The sequence below is a fragment of the Lepisosteus platostomus genome, chromosome 25, assembly GCF_059453375.1.
Source record: "Lepisosteus platostomus isolate fLepPlt1 chromosome 25, fLepPlt1.hap1, whole genome shotgun sequence".
Classification (NCBI taxonomy): Eukaryota; Metazoa; Chordata; class Actinopteri; order Semionotiformes; family Lepisosteidae; genus Lepisosteus; species Lepisosteus platostomus.
In genome coordinates this window covers 13,234,607-13,252,963 of record NC_142635.1, presented here as the reverse complement: position 1 = coordinate 13,252,963, position 18,357 = coordinate 13,234,607, and the positions used below count along the sequence as shown (strand labels likewise).

The 18,357-nt window shown below is 46.3% G+C and overlaps 2 protein-coding genes across 4 annotated transcripts; one reads left to right on the top strand and one right to left on the bottom strand.

Annotated features, from left to right (window-relative positions):
* Window positions 1–1,060: 1,060 nt before the first annotated feature.
* LOC148641145 (uncharacterized) lies at window positions 1,061–11,298 on the top strand. The gene is made up of 5 exons (XM_088619298.1): window positions 1,061–1,231; window positions 8,095–8,445; window positions 9,115–9,399; window positions 9,778–9,909; window positions 10,734–11,298. Exons 1-5 carry the CDS (start codon window positions 1,168–1,170, stop codon window positions 10,904–10,906), a joined length of 1,005 nt encoding a protein of 334 aa, XP_088475424.1. The 5' UTR covers window positions 1,061–1,167; the 3' UTR covers window positions 10,907–11,298.
* Window positions 11,299–12,471: 1,173 nt separating this feature from the next.
* drc12 (dynein regulatory complex subunit 12 homolog) lies at window positions 12,472–17,915 on the bottom strand. Of its 3 annotated transcripts, none has more exons than XM_088619299.1 (7): window positions 17,802–17,915; window positions 17,281–17,364; window positions 16,028–16,093; window positions 15,186–15,305; window positions 14,703–14,795; window positions 14,040–14,170; window positions 12,472–13,688 (listed from the first exon to the last, which is right to left on the bottom strand). In XM_088619299.1, exons 2-7 carry the CDS (start codon window positions 17,342–17,344, stop codon window positions 13,560–13,562), a joined length of 603 nt encoding a protein of 200 aa, XP_088475425.1. In that variant the 5' UTR covers window positions 17,345–17,364; window positions 17,802–17,915; the 3' UTR covers window positions 12,472–13,559. The 3 variants fall into 3 exon arrangements, with proteins under 3 accessions (XP_088475425.1, XP_088475428.1, XP_088475426.1); XM_088619302.1 differs by having other exon boundaries at window positions 14,733–14,795; XM_088619300.1 differs by having other exon boundaries at window positions 17,281–17,359; window positions 17,802–17,884.
* Between the last annotated feature and the right edge of the window lie 442 nt (window positions 17,916–18,357).

Here is an 18,357-nt window from a genome sequence, read left to right as displayed (position 1 = left end):
TAGGCATACTACTAACTTTGTTTCTGCTTGATTAGTAAGCAGAACTGGGGGGTATTTTAAAATATATTTGTTAATCGTGTCATTGTTTGGATCCACTATATATTCAATCCATATTATCGCTAGTATTCTGTCGCCCTGTGTGATTTTGTGTCCTCAGAGACGCTTATCTTATTATTGATATGAATAGATATAAAAAGAAACATATCGGAATAAAGACTGACATCATTGTCCTTTTCATGGATAACAAACCATTCAGTGGGGCCAAAAGCAATATGTCCCGACGTACTGCGTTCGTGAATTCAGTATTGGCCAGTCTATAATGACCAGCGGCGCCTTTTTTAAAACAACATCTTTAAATGTCGATTTGTTACTTCAGGAAGTGTCACAGAACTTATTGCATGAAATCAGAGGAGGTACGGAGTGGTATATTAACCATTACTACTAAACGGGCGTTTCTGCAAATCGTTTTTTTTTGGGGGGGGGCTTCGAGGCGCCCGTTGGTCTTTTCAGAAACTACGTTCACCTACAGAAATATTGACATAGATATGTATACAGGCTGGGGCAGAACATGACTTGATTGCACACATACGTCTTTACGTCTCAAAACTGTCTCCCCACTTTTACTATATACTGTATCTAGGGGTATACTGTGGGATACGTGTATTTTTTGTCTATGATGTAGGCCTATGTTATCTTCAGCGTGAAGTTCTTTCAGTTCACGTTTTTTTTCCCCTCTGCTGTAAGAGATTACTGTGTGCGCGTTATGTAAACTGTGGTGGTAAGGGTAACTTTACAGATAGAAATCTTCAAAGTTTTTTTTTTATTAACAACTATAGATGAATGACTCAACTTCACGGTCATAGTTATTTACAATAAAAAAGTGACTGTGTTTCAGCAGTCCTGAGAATGTTTCTCTGACCAGGCACAAGGGGTCTTTTTCTTGAAGGGGTCCCGAAAGTGCTCTTTTGAGGCTTGTTGTTTATTTGTTTGACTCTGAACAGCCCCCGTTTTGGCGACTCGGGTCTACAAGAGCGCTGTGGTTTCTGTGGGGGTTAACTGTCATTCTTATCGCTGCGCTGCGTCTGCTCAGCAGTATTGGGACCGCGGCTGCACTGCTGTCAGCCGGCACCCTTCCGTAACGCTCCTCGGCTCCGAGCTGGACTCAGGATGGGCCGCAGTCCCCCAGGGTCTCCGTGCGCCAGTCTGCTCTCCTCGGCTCTCACACTGCTGGGTAAGATGAGGAGCAAACACGCTGGCGGCGATGTGCACGATGAAATACGGGTCCGCGGGCAGTTGTATAAGACTGGAAATGTGTTTTTTTTTTGTTGTGTGTGTGTGTAAATTTGCGGAAGCAAAACCGGGTACTGAGGTTGTTCCATCTGACAATGTAAATTTGATTCCTCTTGATAACGGATTATATTGGATTATATTTTCATACGATCAATGAAATGTATCAAATCCGTCCAGTGTGTGATGTTATAACGTGATAGAGCAGTAACTATCGCGGTTTCATTCCAAAGGTGTGCTCCTCGCCCTTTCAGAAGCGCTAAATCTAGTGCAGGACTACAGGAGCACCTGCCACTGTATAGACTGAAGATGCAACAGGCCTGGTATTTATTTCCCCAAATTTCTATAGCAGCTGTTTGTTTTGTATGGTTTGTGAATCATACCATAAAAAAACAGAGCGCGCTTTCCTCCCAAAAACTGGTTTTTCGCGCTGTTCAGTTGTAAACTTAAATCAATGTACATCCTGTACACTTCGAATCAAAAGCCGAGCTGAAATTTAATATTTATACTTTCACCGAAAGGTGATACCGTGAAAAAAAATATGTTTGGGGCAGGGGGTTGGGGATATACTATTCACTAAGAAATGTCAGGGAGAAAACATGATTAAAGTATGCTTTAGAGCAATGTGCTTCTTTCGTGCTGTCTTTTATAAAATGTATATTTTTTTACCGGGAGCACTGAGTTTATTTTCTCCTTTTGAGAAAAAGGGGGCTGCCTATGAGGTCGACATTCAACAGCAGAAACATCAAGACCTCGAGCGAGCGTTACTGTCGCCGGAGTTTAGAAAAACACGTTTTTCTTTTATTAGGAATAAAATAACACTTATTTATCTACGATTTCAAATATATATATATAGCTATAGAGCTTGCTGCGTTAGAGAATTTAAGCACTATCTAAACATCACGAAGAGAAAAACGCTGTAACACTTACAAGAGGGCCGTAGACGTTCGCACCTTGTGATAAACCGAGGGCCTGATTACTCATTTAAAACAGCTGAAATCAAAAGGCACTTCTCAGGCCGCGGTATCAGTATTGCACTGCTTGATAAATAATCCGTGCAATTATTATTATGAGTAGTACACTCGTGAAAAACGCCCCCGTGTTTTCTCTCTTGTTTTTTCCCACGGTCTGGGATCTCGGTTTAGCTACTTTTTTTTAAACGACACATACAGTATATATAATCAAAGTTTTGTCTTTTCGATGTTTTCTTCTTCCGTAGATCCGCTTGTCAAAGATATTTGATATTTAAAGGCAATTCAATTCTTTGCAATACATTTCTTTGTAATAGCGTTTGGTCGCGATTTTGATGGACTGGTGTTGGAAGATTCGGATCAGTTTTGCGGCGAGCGTTCAGCAGAGTCGTTTCGTGTCGACGCCTGGTGCCTTCTTCTTCTAGAAATTATTCTGTGTTGTTGCCAAATTAGAAACATAAACCGGAATTTAAGTGCACATATATTCCAGTTTAGTTAAATCTACTGTTAAGTATAATCTCACTTCTCAAACCTTTAAACCTGCACACACAGTATTGGGATACCGCACGCATCTCAAGTGTGCAGGAAAAACGACTGAATAGGTAACGATGAAAATTAGTCAACTGAAATAATGCCAATGAAACATCAGTTTATGATCAGAACAACAGGTCAGCAAACTCTCAGTGGTGACCGGATTGGTTTATGGTTTCAATGTGTTAAGAGTTCTGTAGTAATGAGCGGCAGGTGTAACGTGCGCAATGTTTGAAATTAAAATAGTTAAGCTGTTTGCAAGGATGGTATTTAAAGCTTGCTCGTATTTAAACCTTAAGATGAAGAGAAAATGCAGCAATTTACTGTAAAAAAAACTCCAGCTACATTATTATTATTATTATTATTATTATTATTATTATTATTATATAGTAATAGGGATTCTACTTTCAATAATCAGAAGCTACTTGACCATGAATTCAGTGTAATTACAGTTAGTAACTTCTCAAGAGGTGACAGGCCTTGTTCTCAGGTACTATATTTCCACACTGCACATCCTCAAACCTCAGATGTATAATTGTACTTGGACCTGACCTGCTTAGTATCCAGAGATACCAGGTATTTAATTTGATATTTAAGGTAAACTCACAAGTAAGCTTAGATTCTTAAGTTCCTGTAATTAGTTTTGGGCTATCACATCTAACCACTGAAAAGCTGCTAACACTGTGAATGCAACTGCCTGTGTTTAATGTTAAATTTTATGTAATGTAATTTGGTAAATTATATAAATGTAAATTATATGTACTAATTTACTACAAGCGTAGTCGATTTCTCCACACGGTTACTCAGGTGCAGGTCGTTTAGGGGAAAATACACCAAGATGTTTATTATTTTTTATACAAAAAATTTAATCCACCCCCACAATTAATTAAAGTAGGAATCACAGTTGCAGTTTTCTGAGTGAGATGTCAGCTTTTGATCACTTACTCCCCAGCACAATTGTGTGTTTCTGTCCTCATACGCATGTGTGTAACTATGTTGTATTTTTTACAAAGGTCGTTCAAGGTAATGCCTTCAAAACTTTTATTTTGTTCTTCTGGCCTTAGTTTGTCGTTTTTAAATCAGGCAAACTCTCTTGCATTTTCTGTGATGTTTGGAGCTCATATGTCTGTATTCCCTAAATAGCAAAACGGTGAGAGTGTGAGATTCAGGGCTTTGTTTTTCTTTTTGGATGTGGTTTGCGTTACCGCCCTGCAGTGAGTACAGCTGCCCTCCCTCTCACTGACATGGGTGGGCTGTGTGAAGGCCACAGCAGAGGTACGTCTTCATTCTCTGCTGGGAGCTAGATCAGGGCTGTAACGAGTGCAGCAGGAAGACACTCCGAAGAAGAAAACGTTGAAGAATGCATGATTTTGGGAAACGCTCTCTGGCCTTGAACATAACGGAGCAAAAATGGTTACAAATGAAAAAGTAGCCATTTGGTTTGTTGTAGACCAATCAGCTTCAACAGCAGCTTGTTCCAGCCCCCCACAACCCTTTGTGTAGAGTGCATCCAGGTTTCAGTCCTAAACATCTACACTCCTAATTTCTACATGTCCCTTGAGGACCCAAATAGTTCGTTTGGTTGGCTTTGTCATTATCTTCCTGGATATTGAATACGTCTGTTGCAGGTCCCCAGTACCCTCCCCCAACCCCATAGTCTGTTTTGTACGTACGTGTTTTTCCAGAGAAAGTCAGAATAAGACTGTGACAGAGATTCGTAACAAAAATAAAATACACACACAACATCTTGTCTTTGTTTTCAACAGCTTGCTTTTAAAATTTTTCCACATCACGACCTCAGCTTCTGCTTTCTCAGACAAAAGATAGGAAATAGAATGGGGGAGAAAGAGCTCAGAAATCACTTTGTGGAGGTCACTTGCACACAGACCACTTTGTCGTGTTTTTGCTGGGGAGGCGCCATCTTTGATCAGGGGAAACTGAAGTGTGTCGCTTTGCAGAAAAGCTTCAGAAAGAGGAGCAGGGCACTGAAGCGCCCTGAAAGATGACAAAATAAATCATGACACCGAAAACGTCGACACCGCGGCTGTGCGAGTTGTTTTCGCCAGGAAACGAAACTCTGATCGAGCTTTTTGACTGTGTTTCGTGTCGTCCTGCCGGGCCGTCCTGAGTCACTTTACTCTCCACACCCTGGTCCACTCAGACCACAGGGGCAAAGTGGTTTTGTGTTTTATTAAAATCTAGAAAAACCTACAAAAAACGCAGCCGACTGTGTGATTTTGCCAGTTGGATTATGCACCTTTATTGTTTTCCCCAGGGCCTGTTGTACGAAACAGTTGCGGCGTACAGTTGCACTAAGTCAGGAGGAAATGCCTGCCCGCTAAAAAAACTGGACTCAGATCAAATCAAAACCCCAACCTACTTGTCAGCAACACAAGACAAACCTAGCCTTTGCCCGCGTTTCTCATGAGCAGAAGATAAACGTTTCTGCTCAAAGGTTTGTAACCTGCAGTTAGTGGGTGGGCATAGACTTTAATCTGGGCCCATGTCAGCAAGAAACAGTTGCGATGAGTGTCTGAGCTATTTGTGATTTGAGATTTCCGTTTGCTCTCAACGACGCTGCCCTGCTTGAACTGCTTGTCTGACGCAAAATGGATTGTGCAAAAAATGGCCAATTCCGGACGTGTTCTTGTGATCTGTTTTTGTGAGTAGAGGATTCTCAGTCCTATTCCTACAGTATATATAAGCAAAGTTGTTGGGGGAAAAAAAAACACTTTGTTTGCTTAATTTGGTGAGAGGTAGAAAGGACTTCACAAGATTGATATTTTTATTAATGAAATTATATCATAAACATGTTTTTATCATAGAGGTCGCTACATGAATGCTACAGCTTTCAAGAAGTGATAAAGATCCTTAGCTTTTGTGGCACTTTCAAATGAAGTTCTTTCACACGGCAGGTCATGTTTAGATACATGAGCTTCTTGTAGCAGTCAGACAGCTGATTGTTAGGCCATGAAAACACACGATCATCGCCCAGTGTCCCTCCATCCCTTTCTCCATCCACCCTTTCCTCCATCCCTCCGTCCTGCTGTCCCTCTTTCCACTCATCCACACATCCCTCCATTCCTGCATCCTTCCATCTTTCCATCATCCCTCCATCTCTCCATCCATCTGTTCCTCCATCTGTTTGAACAAGGTGAAAGTGAACAAAGTGCAGTCTAAACCAGCAGGCAGTGGGAGAATGGCCGTGCACATACAGTAGGAAACGTTGATGATGATCACAAGCTGAAGGCTCAGTGTAAAGCAGGGAAGTCCTCCTGTGTTGAAGAGTAAATTCGTTACTATTTAATGTTAGTATTTGGAATGAAAGTTTTGACTTTCCCCTGCTGTTACGGTAAGAGGTTCTTTGACTGTGGATTCTACCCAGTTTCTTGTCAGTATCTTAGTTCTGTGGTTTTCCTGTAGAACCAATGATTTACCACCTGCATTCACCAAAGAGCAAACTGACTTCATTTCTGTGGTGATTCAAATACGTTGCTTAATTGTATCATCATTTCTGTGAACTAAAATAAAACGATTTGTTTTTTACTAGGCTGCTCTATAAATTTACGGTCAATGGAAAGGCTCTCTGCTTAAAAACACACCAAAGGGGCGTTAGGCACAGGTGTTCGAGTGTTTTTAGTGAATTTAATCATCCTGGTACCACACAGCACTTGACTCAGAAAGTACTGAAGATGTGGGAGTTTTTCTCTGCTATTTCAAGAGTGTCGATGTTTGTGGGGAAAACTTCCCCCAACATATTCCAACTTGGAAATATCAGTATTGTCAATCATGGGATCAGTTATCAATGATTGATTTCAAATGACAGGGAGTGCATGCAACGTGGACAATTCTAGTCTGACTTAATAAGATGCTGCTTGGGCTCTCAAACCTTGTCAGAATGCTCTTCTCTCAGCTGCAAAGTAAACACCAGAGCTAAAAATCCATCCACACCCTAACACATCATCCATGTCCAGCTCTGTACAGGGCTGCCGAGCGTGTGTGGGCCCAGATTGGACACATTGAAAGAGTCCATGTCTGTTTGTTTGGGACTCTCTGTCAGGGAGGACCGGACTTCGGTGGATTGGGATCCTATGCGAGGCTCTTCAGATTAGGAAGGTTAGGAGTAGAGAGGGGAGGCGAAGACGTGGTCAAGTACTAGTGCTGGGGTCAAAATCCGGGAAGGCGCCGAGGGTCCGTCGGTTCCAAATTGGGAGGCGAAGACGTCGTCGAAGGGAAGCGTTGAGTCGAAATGCCGGGAGTCTAATTACTACGGAGCTCAGGGAGGAGACCTCAATCGTGAGTAAGGAAAGGAAGACTAGTGAGGGTTTAAATAGTGCTGAGAAGACTGGTGCGTGAACGTTTGGCGAGAGAAGAGCTCGTGGGAATGTGGGAGCGCTTACACGCGCGAGTGCGATTCGTGACGCTCGCATCGACAGATTAGAAGCAGGCTAGTATTGTGTGGCCCCCTTGCATCTTTTGCAGGGCTAGAATGTGCTCCGACTGCACATGCAGGAGATAACGAGCCCCTGTCTGTGCCCCCCCCCATTCCTGGCAGTGGGGGAACCTGTGAAACCAAGGATCACGTTTGCAGGGTTTGAGGACTGATTGGGTGCAAAGTGCACTTTTTTCCACTGGATGGTCACATTCAGATTCGCCAAAGTCTAAATATTGTGTGAGATCTTGATGGCAACCGATTGTTGTCTTTCCGAGCGTGCGGTTCAAGTCCTGCCCAGCCCGAGTGTAGTTTTTCTAGAGATATTCATACATTTACAAGCCTTGTACTTTCATCCATTCGGGCGGAGCGGTGGCACTGTGGCTAAAGATCTGCACCTGTGGCTGCTGGTTCAAATCCCACGGCTGGCAGGGGAATTCTGCTCTGTTGGGCCCCCGAGCAAGGCCCTTAACCCCCACTGCTCCAGGGACACTGTATAAATGGCTGACCCTGCGCTCTGACCCCAGGCTTCTCTCACTGTCTGTGTGTCTCATGGAGAGCAAGCTGGGGTCTCCGAAAAGACAAATTCCTAATGCAAATAATTGTATATGGCCAATAAAGCGATCTGATCTTATATGTTGTTTATATACTGTATACAGGCTGCATATGGAAAACATGTGGGCTACTTATACACTGGAAATGCTGTATACCGTTGTCATCTGTGGCTTATAATTTCACTATTGTGCTTTTTTGTGCTTTTAAATTTATGTTGTTCTATGCCGATTGTTCTTGCTGCTGTTATTCAAGATTCAAGATTGACTGCTTGACCGACTGGATGATATCAGTGTTTTATTTGTGTGGTGGGGGAGGCAGTCTGCATGGCGCTGGTGGGGGCGGAGGCTGACGCTGGTCCGGTGTACGCCCAGGAGGGAGAGGCGGTCAATCTGACGGCGGACGCGGGCGCCCCCGGGCAGCACCTGGGGTCCGTGACGTGGAAGGTGAAGAAAGGCATGGCCCAGCTCCGGATCGCGGACTACAACCCCCGGGACGACGGGCCGGCCCCGCGACAGCACACCGTCTCGCAGTACAAGGAGCGCATCCGGTACGCCGACACTTTCCTCTGGATCAGCAACCTGAGCCAGCAGGACACAGGACTCTACATCGTCCAGATCACCGACTCGGGAGGCAATGTGAAGGTCAAAAACTTCACTCTGATCGTGGAAGGTACACAACTTTCTCCCTCTCTAATTATGGGTATGGTCCTGGCTGCTGTCATCAACTATGCACAGTGCTCAAGCTGGTCCTTTCTAATGGTGTCAAACTACTTAATATTAATATCTGTCATTTGCATTAAGATGGAAATTACAGAAACAGTAAGCAAAAGGAAGTTAAGTCTCGTGAATACTCTTCACGTACACATATGAAAGCTAGAGAAATTATAGACTGGGCAATTCCAGAGCCCCTAAGAGTCACTGCCTTTTTCTCATGCTGGGGAGACAGCAGTGGAGTAGCAGATTAAATTAGCCTAATTGCGAGCAGTCTGCAGTATTATCACTGTGGTGCCCGTGTGACTGAGGTCCTGGGTTTGTTACACTTGTGAGAGTGAATGTTATCACTGTAGTGCTTGTGTGACAGAGGCCCTGGGTCTGTTACACTTGTAAACTTGTGAGACTGAGTATTATCACTGTGGTGCTTGTGTGACAGAGGTCCTGGGTCTGTTACACTTGTGAACTTGTGAGACTGAGTATTATCACTGTGGTGCTTGTGTGACAGAGGTCCTGGGTCTGTTACACTTGTGAACTTGTGAGACTGAGTATTATCACTGTGGTGCTCGTGTGACTGAGGTCCTGGGTTTGTTACACTTGTGAGAATGAGCTGTGCCCTCTACCCCAGTGCCTGTCGCCACGCCCCAGCTCAGCTGTCAGAGCCCCAATCGAACCCAGGACTCCTCACTGGAGCCTGACCTCACCTGCAGAGCCTCAGAGGGAGGCAGCCTTCACATCTCTTGCTCAGCCTCCCGAGGGACCAGCCCGAACATCTCCTGGTACCGAGACGGGAGGCCACTTCTTCACGGTCAGAACCTGAGCATCGTGGGCCTGGACACATCCCACTGCGGGGTGTACACCTGTGTGGTCAGCAATGCGGTCAGCAGGAAGGAGGCACAGTTCAGGTTACAAGGTGGGCAGTCAGAGCACAGGCACCGAAACGTTAACCTTTCTGCGTGGGCAGCTGATACCCCTGGGGTAACACGCAGGGCTAGAGCCAGGAAATACTTGCAGATTGCTAAGGGATCTTTTTTTTTTCTGTCTTAAGTTGCCATGGGTTTTGCGAATTGTTGTGATTAAACTGAGCGGATGAAATCACAGCTCATTTCACCAATGCAAAATGACATTTGGACAGTGGGATAGCACAGTAAACGCACATGTTGTTTCTAGTCACAGAAAAGCAGTGTAGATGCGTAATGATTACCCTTTTCACTCTGAAAGAAAACTTACTATTCATTTTTACTCTTAATCGTTAACAGGGCTGGCTTCTTTTCTTTCTCTTCATCAACAGAATTCCCTATGTGTGATAAAGGGAGCAAGAAGCTGATAATGCTGGTGTCTATTCCTGTTGCTGTCCTGGTTCTCCTCATTGTATCGGCCAAGGCCATCTTCTTTATCAAGCGCAGGCCTGTATCTCACACCGGTAGGTCCTGTGTCTCCTGTCCTTCTGATGGGGAGGTGTGTGATAGGATTTCAGCCAGATCTTACTCTTTCTAGAACTGAGCTCCCCTCACCTCGACGTGATCACAGTGATCAAACACCTTGGGGTGGAGCTGCTTCATAAAAACTCAAGATGCTAAAACAAACCCCAGAAAGAGCCACAGAACACACACCAAACATCAGCAAGCAAGCCAGGAACTCCCTTGTGTATCTGCTAAGAGACCTTTCAATCTTAATTATATGAGATGTTTGTTTTGCTCTGCCAAAGGCAAATGTACATTGCAAGTCTCTTCTGCTTTATTGTCAAAATGAGACCTGTTTTAAAAATGTGATATATGATGATCTACAGAAAAGCTCTCCCTCGGTGGAGTGTTAAACGCGATTTAGTACTCATCATATTGTAGGCCACTGCTCAAATCTGGCTCTTTGGAAGACAGCTGGCGTCCTGCCAGGTTTTGCAGTCTGATTCATTGCTCACTGTAAATTTCCCCCTTGCTCCTTTCTGAAGCCTAGTTTCAAAGTTCCTAGACTTTTCCTACTTTCAAGTCCTGAAATGGCACCCCCCCCACCTAGGTTTTGTATGACATCACAATGGGGGTGATGTCACATCTGGACCATGTTCAGTGCACTGAGCCCGGTTACACGAGCACAGGCAAGCCAGAGCACTTGTAATCGCTCTGGGGAGGGAGAGAGGTGCTCACTGGACGGGTAACTCCAGGAACATTTCATGTCTGTTGGCCGCGCAGGAGCCACGGTGTCGTAACACACTGTCGTTGTTTTTGTTTTGCGGCTGTTGCCGATCCCTAGATGAGAAAAGCACTGCCCTGCAAGGCGAGAGCATCTACGTGCCCATGTATCCCAGCTTGAGGAGACCAGCCAAAGGCCCGAATCAGGAAGCGCAGACACCAAACCCGTCTGCGGAAAAGCTCACAGGGCGCACGATGACCAACACTAACAGACTGGAAGTACCCATGGATTAGGACACTGGCGGTGGCGTCTTATTGAACGGACAAGAAAAGGCACATTGAAGCATTAAAATTTCTCAGTGTCACAGACTCTGAAGGCCCAGTGTGGGGGTGTTTTCCTGACGTTTGGTGAAATCCATCTCCCTGCTGTAGCAGTGTTGGAAGCATGATGCAGGAAAGACAAAATGAGTCTTTTTCTCCCAGGAATGTTCTCCAGGCATGGACCTGGGAATCGGGGTAGGAACTGGCTCATGCCAGAAGCCTATTGGCCTAGCTTCAAAAGCCATGGCACATTTCATTGCATTAGTGTGTGCCCACCAGCTTCTTCTGTGGATGGTTTTACTGTACAAAGCCATAATGTATGACAAAAGGCACTGTGTAAAATAAAAAATATTTTTGTTATTGTTGATGTTAGTACTAGGGTATGAGGCACAAAGACACGTCATCTCTGGCCACAACAGTCATATGCTTTTCAGCAATCGTCACACTCATGGTACAGAAGATGTAAAGCAATATATATACTCCCTCCTAAAGTGTGAGTTCTCAAGTCAAGTACGAGTGTGTGTAATTAAGAAAGTTACAGACACCACCGCCCCTAGGGACGGGGTTGGACACACTGCTGCTGTCATGAAAGTGTGTCGCTCAGTCTCGGAGCCCCCTGCTAGCAGACCGCGAGGTGAGGGTGTCCTCTAGTGGACATATGTGGCATTGCAGCCCCACCGTTTCATTTCTCCCCCAAAATGCTGCTAATTGGGAAAGCTGGTAGTGTCTTATTCCGCAGAATATTGCACCGTGTAGCCCCAAGACCGAGGTAGGCGCCAGGGATAACAATAAAATGGAAGATACAGATTTTTTTTCATGGTTGATCCTGCTGTTATATCCTATCTGTGTGGTATAGTGACTGTGAATGAAGTTAAAACTGAAACACAGGCTGCAGGGGCACTTTTATTTAATATTTTTGTATAGATTTACTGGGGAATTCCAGGTCCTGTATTTACTAAAAAGTATGTTGTTGTTTTTTTTTCTATTTGCCTCAAATTTTTGTCAAAAATAGTAGGCACATAGGGCAATGACTACGAGTTATTTCCAGCTGTCTGAAAAGGCCACAGCTTGAAAAATTGATCTTTGAAGACAAGAAAAATCCACCCTTTTGTTTTTTTTCTTTATATTTCTGTCTGGGGTCTGTTCTATTTCTTTTAAGACATAAAAGAAATCTGATGGTTTACACTTAATGCCCAGGGGGTTATCTTCAACTCTAGATCTTAACCAGGCCTCTGCTGTGTTTACTTCCAGAGATATTACAAAGTGTCTGAGGGGACAAAGGTCCAGCTGGAAATGAGCTCTGGAGGGCCTAGGCAGTAAAAGGTTTTAACTTTTAACTCTCCACTGCTCTTGGAGGAACGTTTTCCAAACTAGGAGAAGAACAGGCCATCTTACAATTCCAAATCGTGTTGTAAACATTTTTATTTGTTTACTAACTGTTGTTTGTGCAATTCCCCAACCAGCAGAAAAGCCTGCTTCAGGATGAACACTAAAACAGACTGCTTGTGGTATGATGAAGGATTAGAGCTCAACTCAACTCAGTTATCAGGTCCTTTATTTCCTATAAACCAAAGAATCATATGTACACCAACAAGTAATAGGTTTATTCCAGGCTGAAAAGAGAAGAAAGAAAAGACAACGTTTTGGCTGTGGAGCCTTCTTCGGTGTGGTCTTCTTCACACCTGAAGAAGGCTCCACGGCCGAAAAGTTGTTTTCTTTCTTCTCTTTTTAGCCTGGAGTACACCTATTACTTTTTCTTTTGCAGCCTACGCATGCTGACGCAGCTCCCCACCTGAACTACTATCATATGTACAGTATATGTAAAAAACCTAGAGTAAAATGAGAATAAAAAAAAACCTTTATTTAGAACCTTTCCACAGAGCACCAGATAGTTATGATCACAAAAGGCACCTAAACTCATATGACAGCATGCGGGCAAATACTCTTCGGTCCCCGCCAGCAGGAAATTATCCTCCTGGGAAAGCTAAGGTTGCTGATGGAAGTGGTGTTAGTGGGGCCAGCAGGGGGCGCTCACCCTGCGGTCTGTGTGGGTCCTAATGCTCTAGTGCAGTGACGGGGACACTATACGGTAAAAAAAAAGGTGGCGTCCTTCGGACTCTCCATGATTATTAAAAATCACAGGGCATTTCTCAAACAGAGTAGGGGTGTTAAACTTGTATCCTGGCCAAATCTACCCCCTGGCCCTTACCAATCATGGCCTCCTAATAATCCCCATCTCTGAACTGGCTTCATCACTCTGTTCTCCTCCCCACTGATAGCTGGTGTGTGGTGAGTGTACTGGCGCACTATGGCTGCCGTCACATCATCCAGGTGGGGCTGCACACTGGTGGTGGACCAGGGGAGTCCCCATTACCTGTATAGTGCTTTGAGTGGAGTGTCCAGAAAAGTGCTATACTGTATACTGTGTAAGGAATTATTATTATTATTTTACTCCACATGCAGGACTGCACAGTTCTGTCCAGCTGCAATGTCATTACCGGCACACTTCCTGTCCCCAGGATTGTCCTGTGAGGGTCTGTCTCCCCCTCCTGTGCTCCCGGCCAGTGTGTCTGCTTGCTGTAGGAGAGGAGCCGATGGGGGTGTGTGGGGGGGGGGTGTTATTGTTTTAGATGTCGAGGGGGTTGAGCCCGAAGTCGGCGAGTCGCTCCTTGTGCTGCAGGTGCAGCGCGGTGCTCTCGTCCCGCCAGCGCCGCCGCGACTCCGCCAGCCGCGTCAGCAGGGAGTCCAGACAGCCCTGCCAACAAGAGCAGGATCGACACCGGCGTGAGAGTGCCGTTTAAGAACAAAAAGCATCAGATCCCGACCAGAGTCCTTCCGTGCCCACTGGCCTTCGTCTCTACACGCCCTCCTCTGAAGAGAACGGATCACAGAAGTCAAACCGGCTCAAGGATCACAAGCAGAAAACCACACGATCAGAGCACTTTGCAACCTGAAAGGATTGAAAGGTGCTTCTGCCCTGCACTCGTCGCCCCGTCTTGCTCGTCCCAAACACGGCTGGCAGCTCTTGACGTGCAGCTGAGCCAGACGATCAGAGGGACAGTGAAGCAGGGCCACTCGCTCCCCCCCTGCCCAGACCCTGACTCACGTGCAGGAGTTTCTCGTAGCCGGTCTCCATGTCGTCGATCTTGCCCTGGAGCTCAGCGATGGCGGCCTCCTTCTCCAGCTCCAGCTGTTCCCGGGAATCGCGTTCCTTCTGCAGGGCGTCCTGACACAGGCCTGCGGGGGGGGGGACATGGAGCCTCCATCTGGATCACGGGGCCGCGATGTCATGATGTCACTTCTATCCCCTAACCCGGCAACGCAGCGGGCACAGACACACACACTCACACCGGCGGCAGTTATAACCACTGGGCCACAGCGCCTCCTTCTCCATTATCTAAAAGCTGCTAAATGTTGCATCGGCTTCGGTCTCTTGCAAAAGCAATGGCACACAAGGTCATACACACACATAAGAACACAGGAGCAATTTAAGAGACACCAGTTAACCTTCACTTTATGCCTTTGGAAGGTGAAGGAAAACCAGAACACCCCAAGCTGACACGCCCAGGGGAAGAACATGCAAACACCACACAGAAGGTGTTTCAGGCAATGATTACACCCAGGACCCAAGATCTGTGAGGCAGCGGTCTTGACCTCCCACACCACACTGCCGCCCCCTTTCTCGTTTCCTCACTCCACCAAGGAAAAGAAACACACACACACACACACACACACACACACACACACAGAGCCAGAGAGACGCCCCTACCCAGCTGCTTCCGGAGCTTGCTGACCTCACCCTCCAGCTGGTGAACTCTGACCCCCAGCTCCGTCTGCATGGTTTTGTACTGTCGCGTGAGGTCTGACAGGACAGCAAGAGAAACCGATCGCTGACGTCAGGACCTGAACCATATACCACGATATTTACCATAATATTTCGAAGCCATTTCGGGAGTGCATAACAGCGTGTGAAGGTAAGAGGGGCTGTCAGTTACGGGGCAGGTCAGAAGTGAACACAAGTACACCGTGGTAGGTCTTAGAGGTGTTATCGCCACAGCAAAACAGGGGTGCTTTCTGTTAGCTGTGTCGCAGGTTTGCATCGTTATTTGTATCTGATGGAAGGTGAATCTGGAAACAGAGAAAGCTGCCTGACTACAAAAAGAAGCTTTCTGACTTTGCTGTAGGGCGTTTCCCTGCCGTGTTCCAGTTCGGGGTGTCCCCTCAGGGGTGCAGGGGCGGGCGTGGGGCTCACCGGCACTGATGTCCCTCTTGTCCTCTCTCTCCTTGCTCAGCTCCCGCTCCAGCGTGCCGACTCGGGCCTGCAGCTCCTGACCGCTGGCCTGGGACTGGCGTGCCACCTCGTGCCTCAGGGCTGGCAGGCAGAGACACACGCAGACACACACACACACACACACACACACACACACACACACAGGCCGACACAGAGACACAGAGTGAGGCCGCGCTCGGATTGCCATTGAAATCACAGCGCAGGGCCCGTCTGAGCGCTCATAGCCAGATCAGAGCGTTGGAGAGTGGGCCCGGGAAGCCAACAGGAAAATTACTAATCCCCATCTGTGAACTGGCTTCATCACTCTGTTCTCCCCACTGATAGCTGGTGTGTGGTGAGCGTACTGGTGCACTATGGCTGCTGTCACATCATCCAGGTGGGGCTACACACTGGTGGTGGTGTAAAGCGCTTTGAGTGGAGTGTCCAGAAAAGCGCTGACTAAGTGTAAGCAATTATTTTTATTAAAAGTATGATTAATGATCACCCTGGCCTTCCAAACTATTTAGGAACAGGAAAAGGTTTATTCCGTGCTGAAAGGGAAAGCACAGAGGCACAACGTTTCAGCTGTGGTGTCTTCTTCTTCTTCAGCTTCCGAAGAAGGCCTCACAGCCGAAAACGTTGTGTTGCTTTTCTTCTGCTTTTCAGCCCGGAAGAAACCTTTAACTCGCTCCTTGGCAGCCTTCGCTCGAGCCTCTCCCGCCCTGTGGGCTCGGCGGGCTGTCGCTGCGGCGGCGGGCACGTGTGGCACGTGTGGGGAAAGCGTGTCTCTCACGTGCAGGCGGGGGGAAAAGGCCTCTCCTCACCGAGGTGTCCCTTCAGCACGGCCACGTCCAGAGTGCTGCGTCTGTACTTCTCCTCCAGCCCGTCCGCTACAGGGGGACACAGAGGCAGCAAGAGAGGGGCTCAGGCAGCCTAGCCTGACGCAGGCACGGTCCTTGAATAACTCCACTCGTCCTTCTTTTCCTTAGGTTACACCTTTTTCTGCTTTGCCTCTTAGTTGGAAAGGCTTTAATAATAAAGGGGCGGAGTGGTGGCTCTGCGCCTGTGGCTGGAAGGTTGCGGGTTCAAATCCTACGGCCGGCAGAGGAATCCTACTCCGCTGGGCCCCCGAGCAAGGCCCTTAACCCCAACTGCTCCAGGGGCGCTGTACAATGGCTGACCCTGCGCTCTGACCCCAGGCTTGTCTCTCTGTCTGTGTGTCTCATGGAGAGCAAGCTGGGGTATGCAAAAAGACTAATTCCTAATGCAAGAAATTGTATATGGCTAATAAAGTGATCTTATCATATCTAATATTAAGATCACAAGAGTGAAAACTCCTTGTATTTGTGCCACAGGAGAACAGAATATGTGAGGTCAGCCCCTTGACACAGAGTTTGGGTGCAATGGAGTGGAGCAGTGTCTGGGGCAGGGGTTTCCAATCCTGGTCCTGGAGGACCACACAGCTCCTGGTTTTTGTTCCAGCCCAACCTCAGTTGCACAGCTGAACCCTTACCTGACATACTGTACTAGCAGGACTACTTTGAACTGTGTGACCGTTTTTAGCTCTAAAGCTGCCTTTTCACCAATGTGCTTCGTAAAGTAACAGCAAATTCCAAACTTTCTAGTACAAAGAACAAAAATCTTGCGGAAGTTTTCTAAGCAATTTATTACTGTAATGACGCTTGATTGGAATGAAAACCAGAAGTCTTCCAGGATGAGGATTGGCAACCTCTGGCCTAGGGATTGGGGTCGAGTGGCTCTGAGACCAGTGGCCGGGAACGAATTCACCCCAAAGGGTCCCAAAGTGCCCCATGAATGAGATGTAAAACCAGTTTAATCGCGCCGTTGAGGGTCGAATTGAACAAAACGAACAGCTATTACACCCCGGACAGATGCAGGATCTGGCGGGACATTCCCTTGCAAAAGTGTGCCCTGGGACACGGCTGTGACCGCACACCGAGGCGCAGTAAACCGCGGGGAAGCGTATTTGGGGAAACGTGAAGACGGGGACATCGGGAGAGCGAGTAAATGATCCCGTCGTTACCGTGGGAACTCCTAACAAGGTTTCGGTCTTTACCTTCTCCGCGTTTCTTCGCCTTCCCCTTCTTTCCTCTCCCTTTCCCCTTCTTCTTGGGCGGCATTGGGCTGACTCCTGCCTGTCCTTCATTTTGTCGCAGAAGACGAAAGAGAAATTTGCCTTAGCTCGCAAACGAGTCCTTCAAGCGAACGCAAAACGACACAGACAGTCAGGTTTGAATGCGTGATGTGATTTATGGTGCGGGGTTGCAGTATGATTGAGATATTGGTCTTTTAAATACTCAAAGCCAGTAAGGCACTGTACAACTGTATTTAAACACTAGATAACAACATTCGTCTATTGTCATTGCACTCCAGACAATTTCTGAAACTTTGCACGGTACATTAGTTAACCAAAGCTTTAGCTTGTGCATCTGTCTGTATACGCAGATTTGTGATGAGCTACAGTATATACGGAATGGAAACTTGCAACAGATGTACTTAATTCAGTTTAGTTTTGCTTACGCGTTCAGACAGGATTTAGTGAAAGGTTGCAAAGCGAAGAGTTACGTTGTACGTTACCTTTAATGTAGCAATCGGATCCGGCAAAAAATTAAATTCAACTACCAAGTCAACTGCACAGTGAGGAGGTTCGTGTTGGATGACTGACAGGTGAAGGATCCACTCACGCCGCTCGGAGGCGGAGAAATTAGCCAATAAGCAACTAGCACGAAGGCGGGGTTTAACCGTTGCTAGGAAACGATGCCGCGCGTTGCTGTGGGGATCAGAGACGCCAAAAATCATTAATGATTTTAAACCCGATAAAAGCGTTTTCCTCTTCTTCGGGAAAGTAGTGATTTTATCATCCGAATAAAAATGGCCTAGTCAAGTACATTTAAAACGTAAGGATATGTTTGAAGAAATATGTGTATATGCATTAAATGTATTGGGGGATATCACACTTGTATCAGCATTGTAGACTAAAGTGTGCTTTTAAAATGACCAACACAGGGGAGGCGGTAACAACATACAAAATCAAGCTACGGGCATACATTAATTAAATATTTCATATTTCATATGTCCTGAAAGGAAGACAAAAAACTGTCACAAAGCCCAGTTCTCATCTCTCACAGCACAT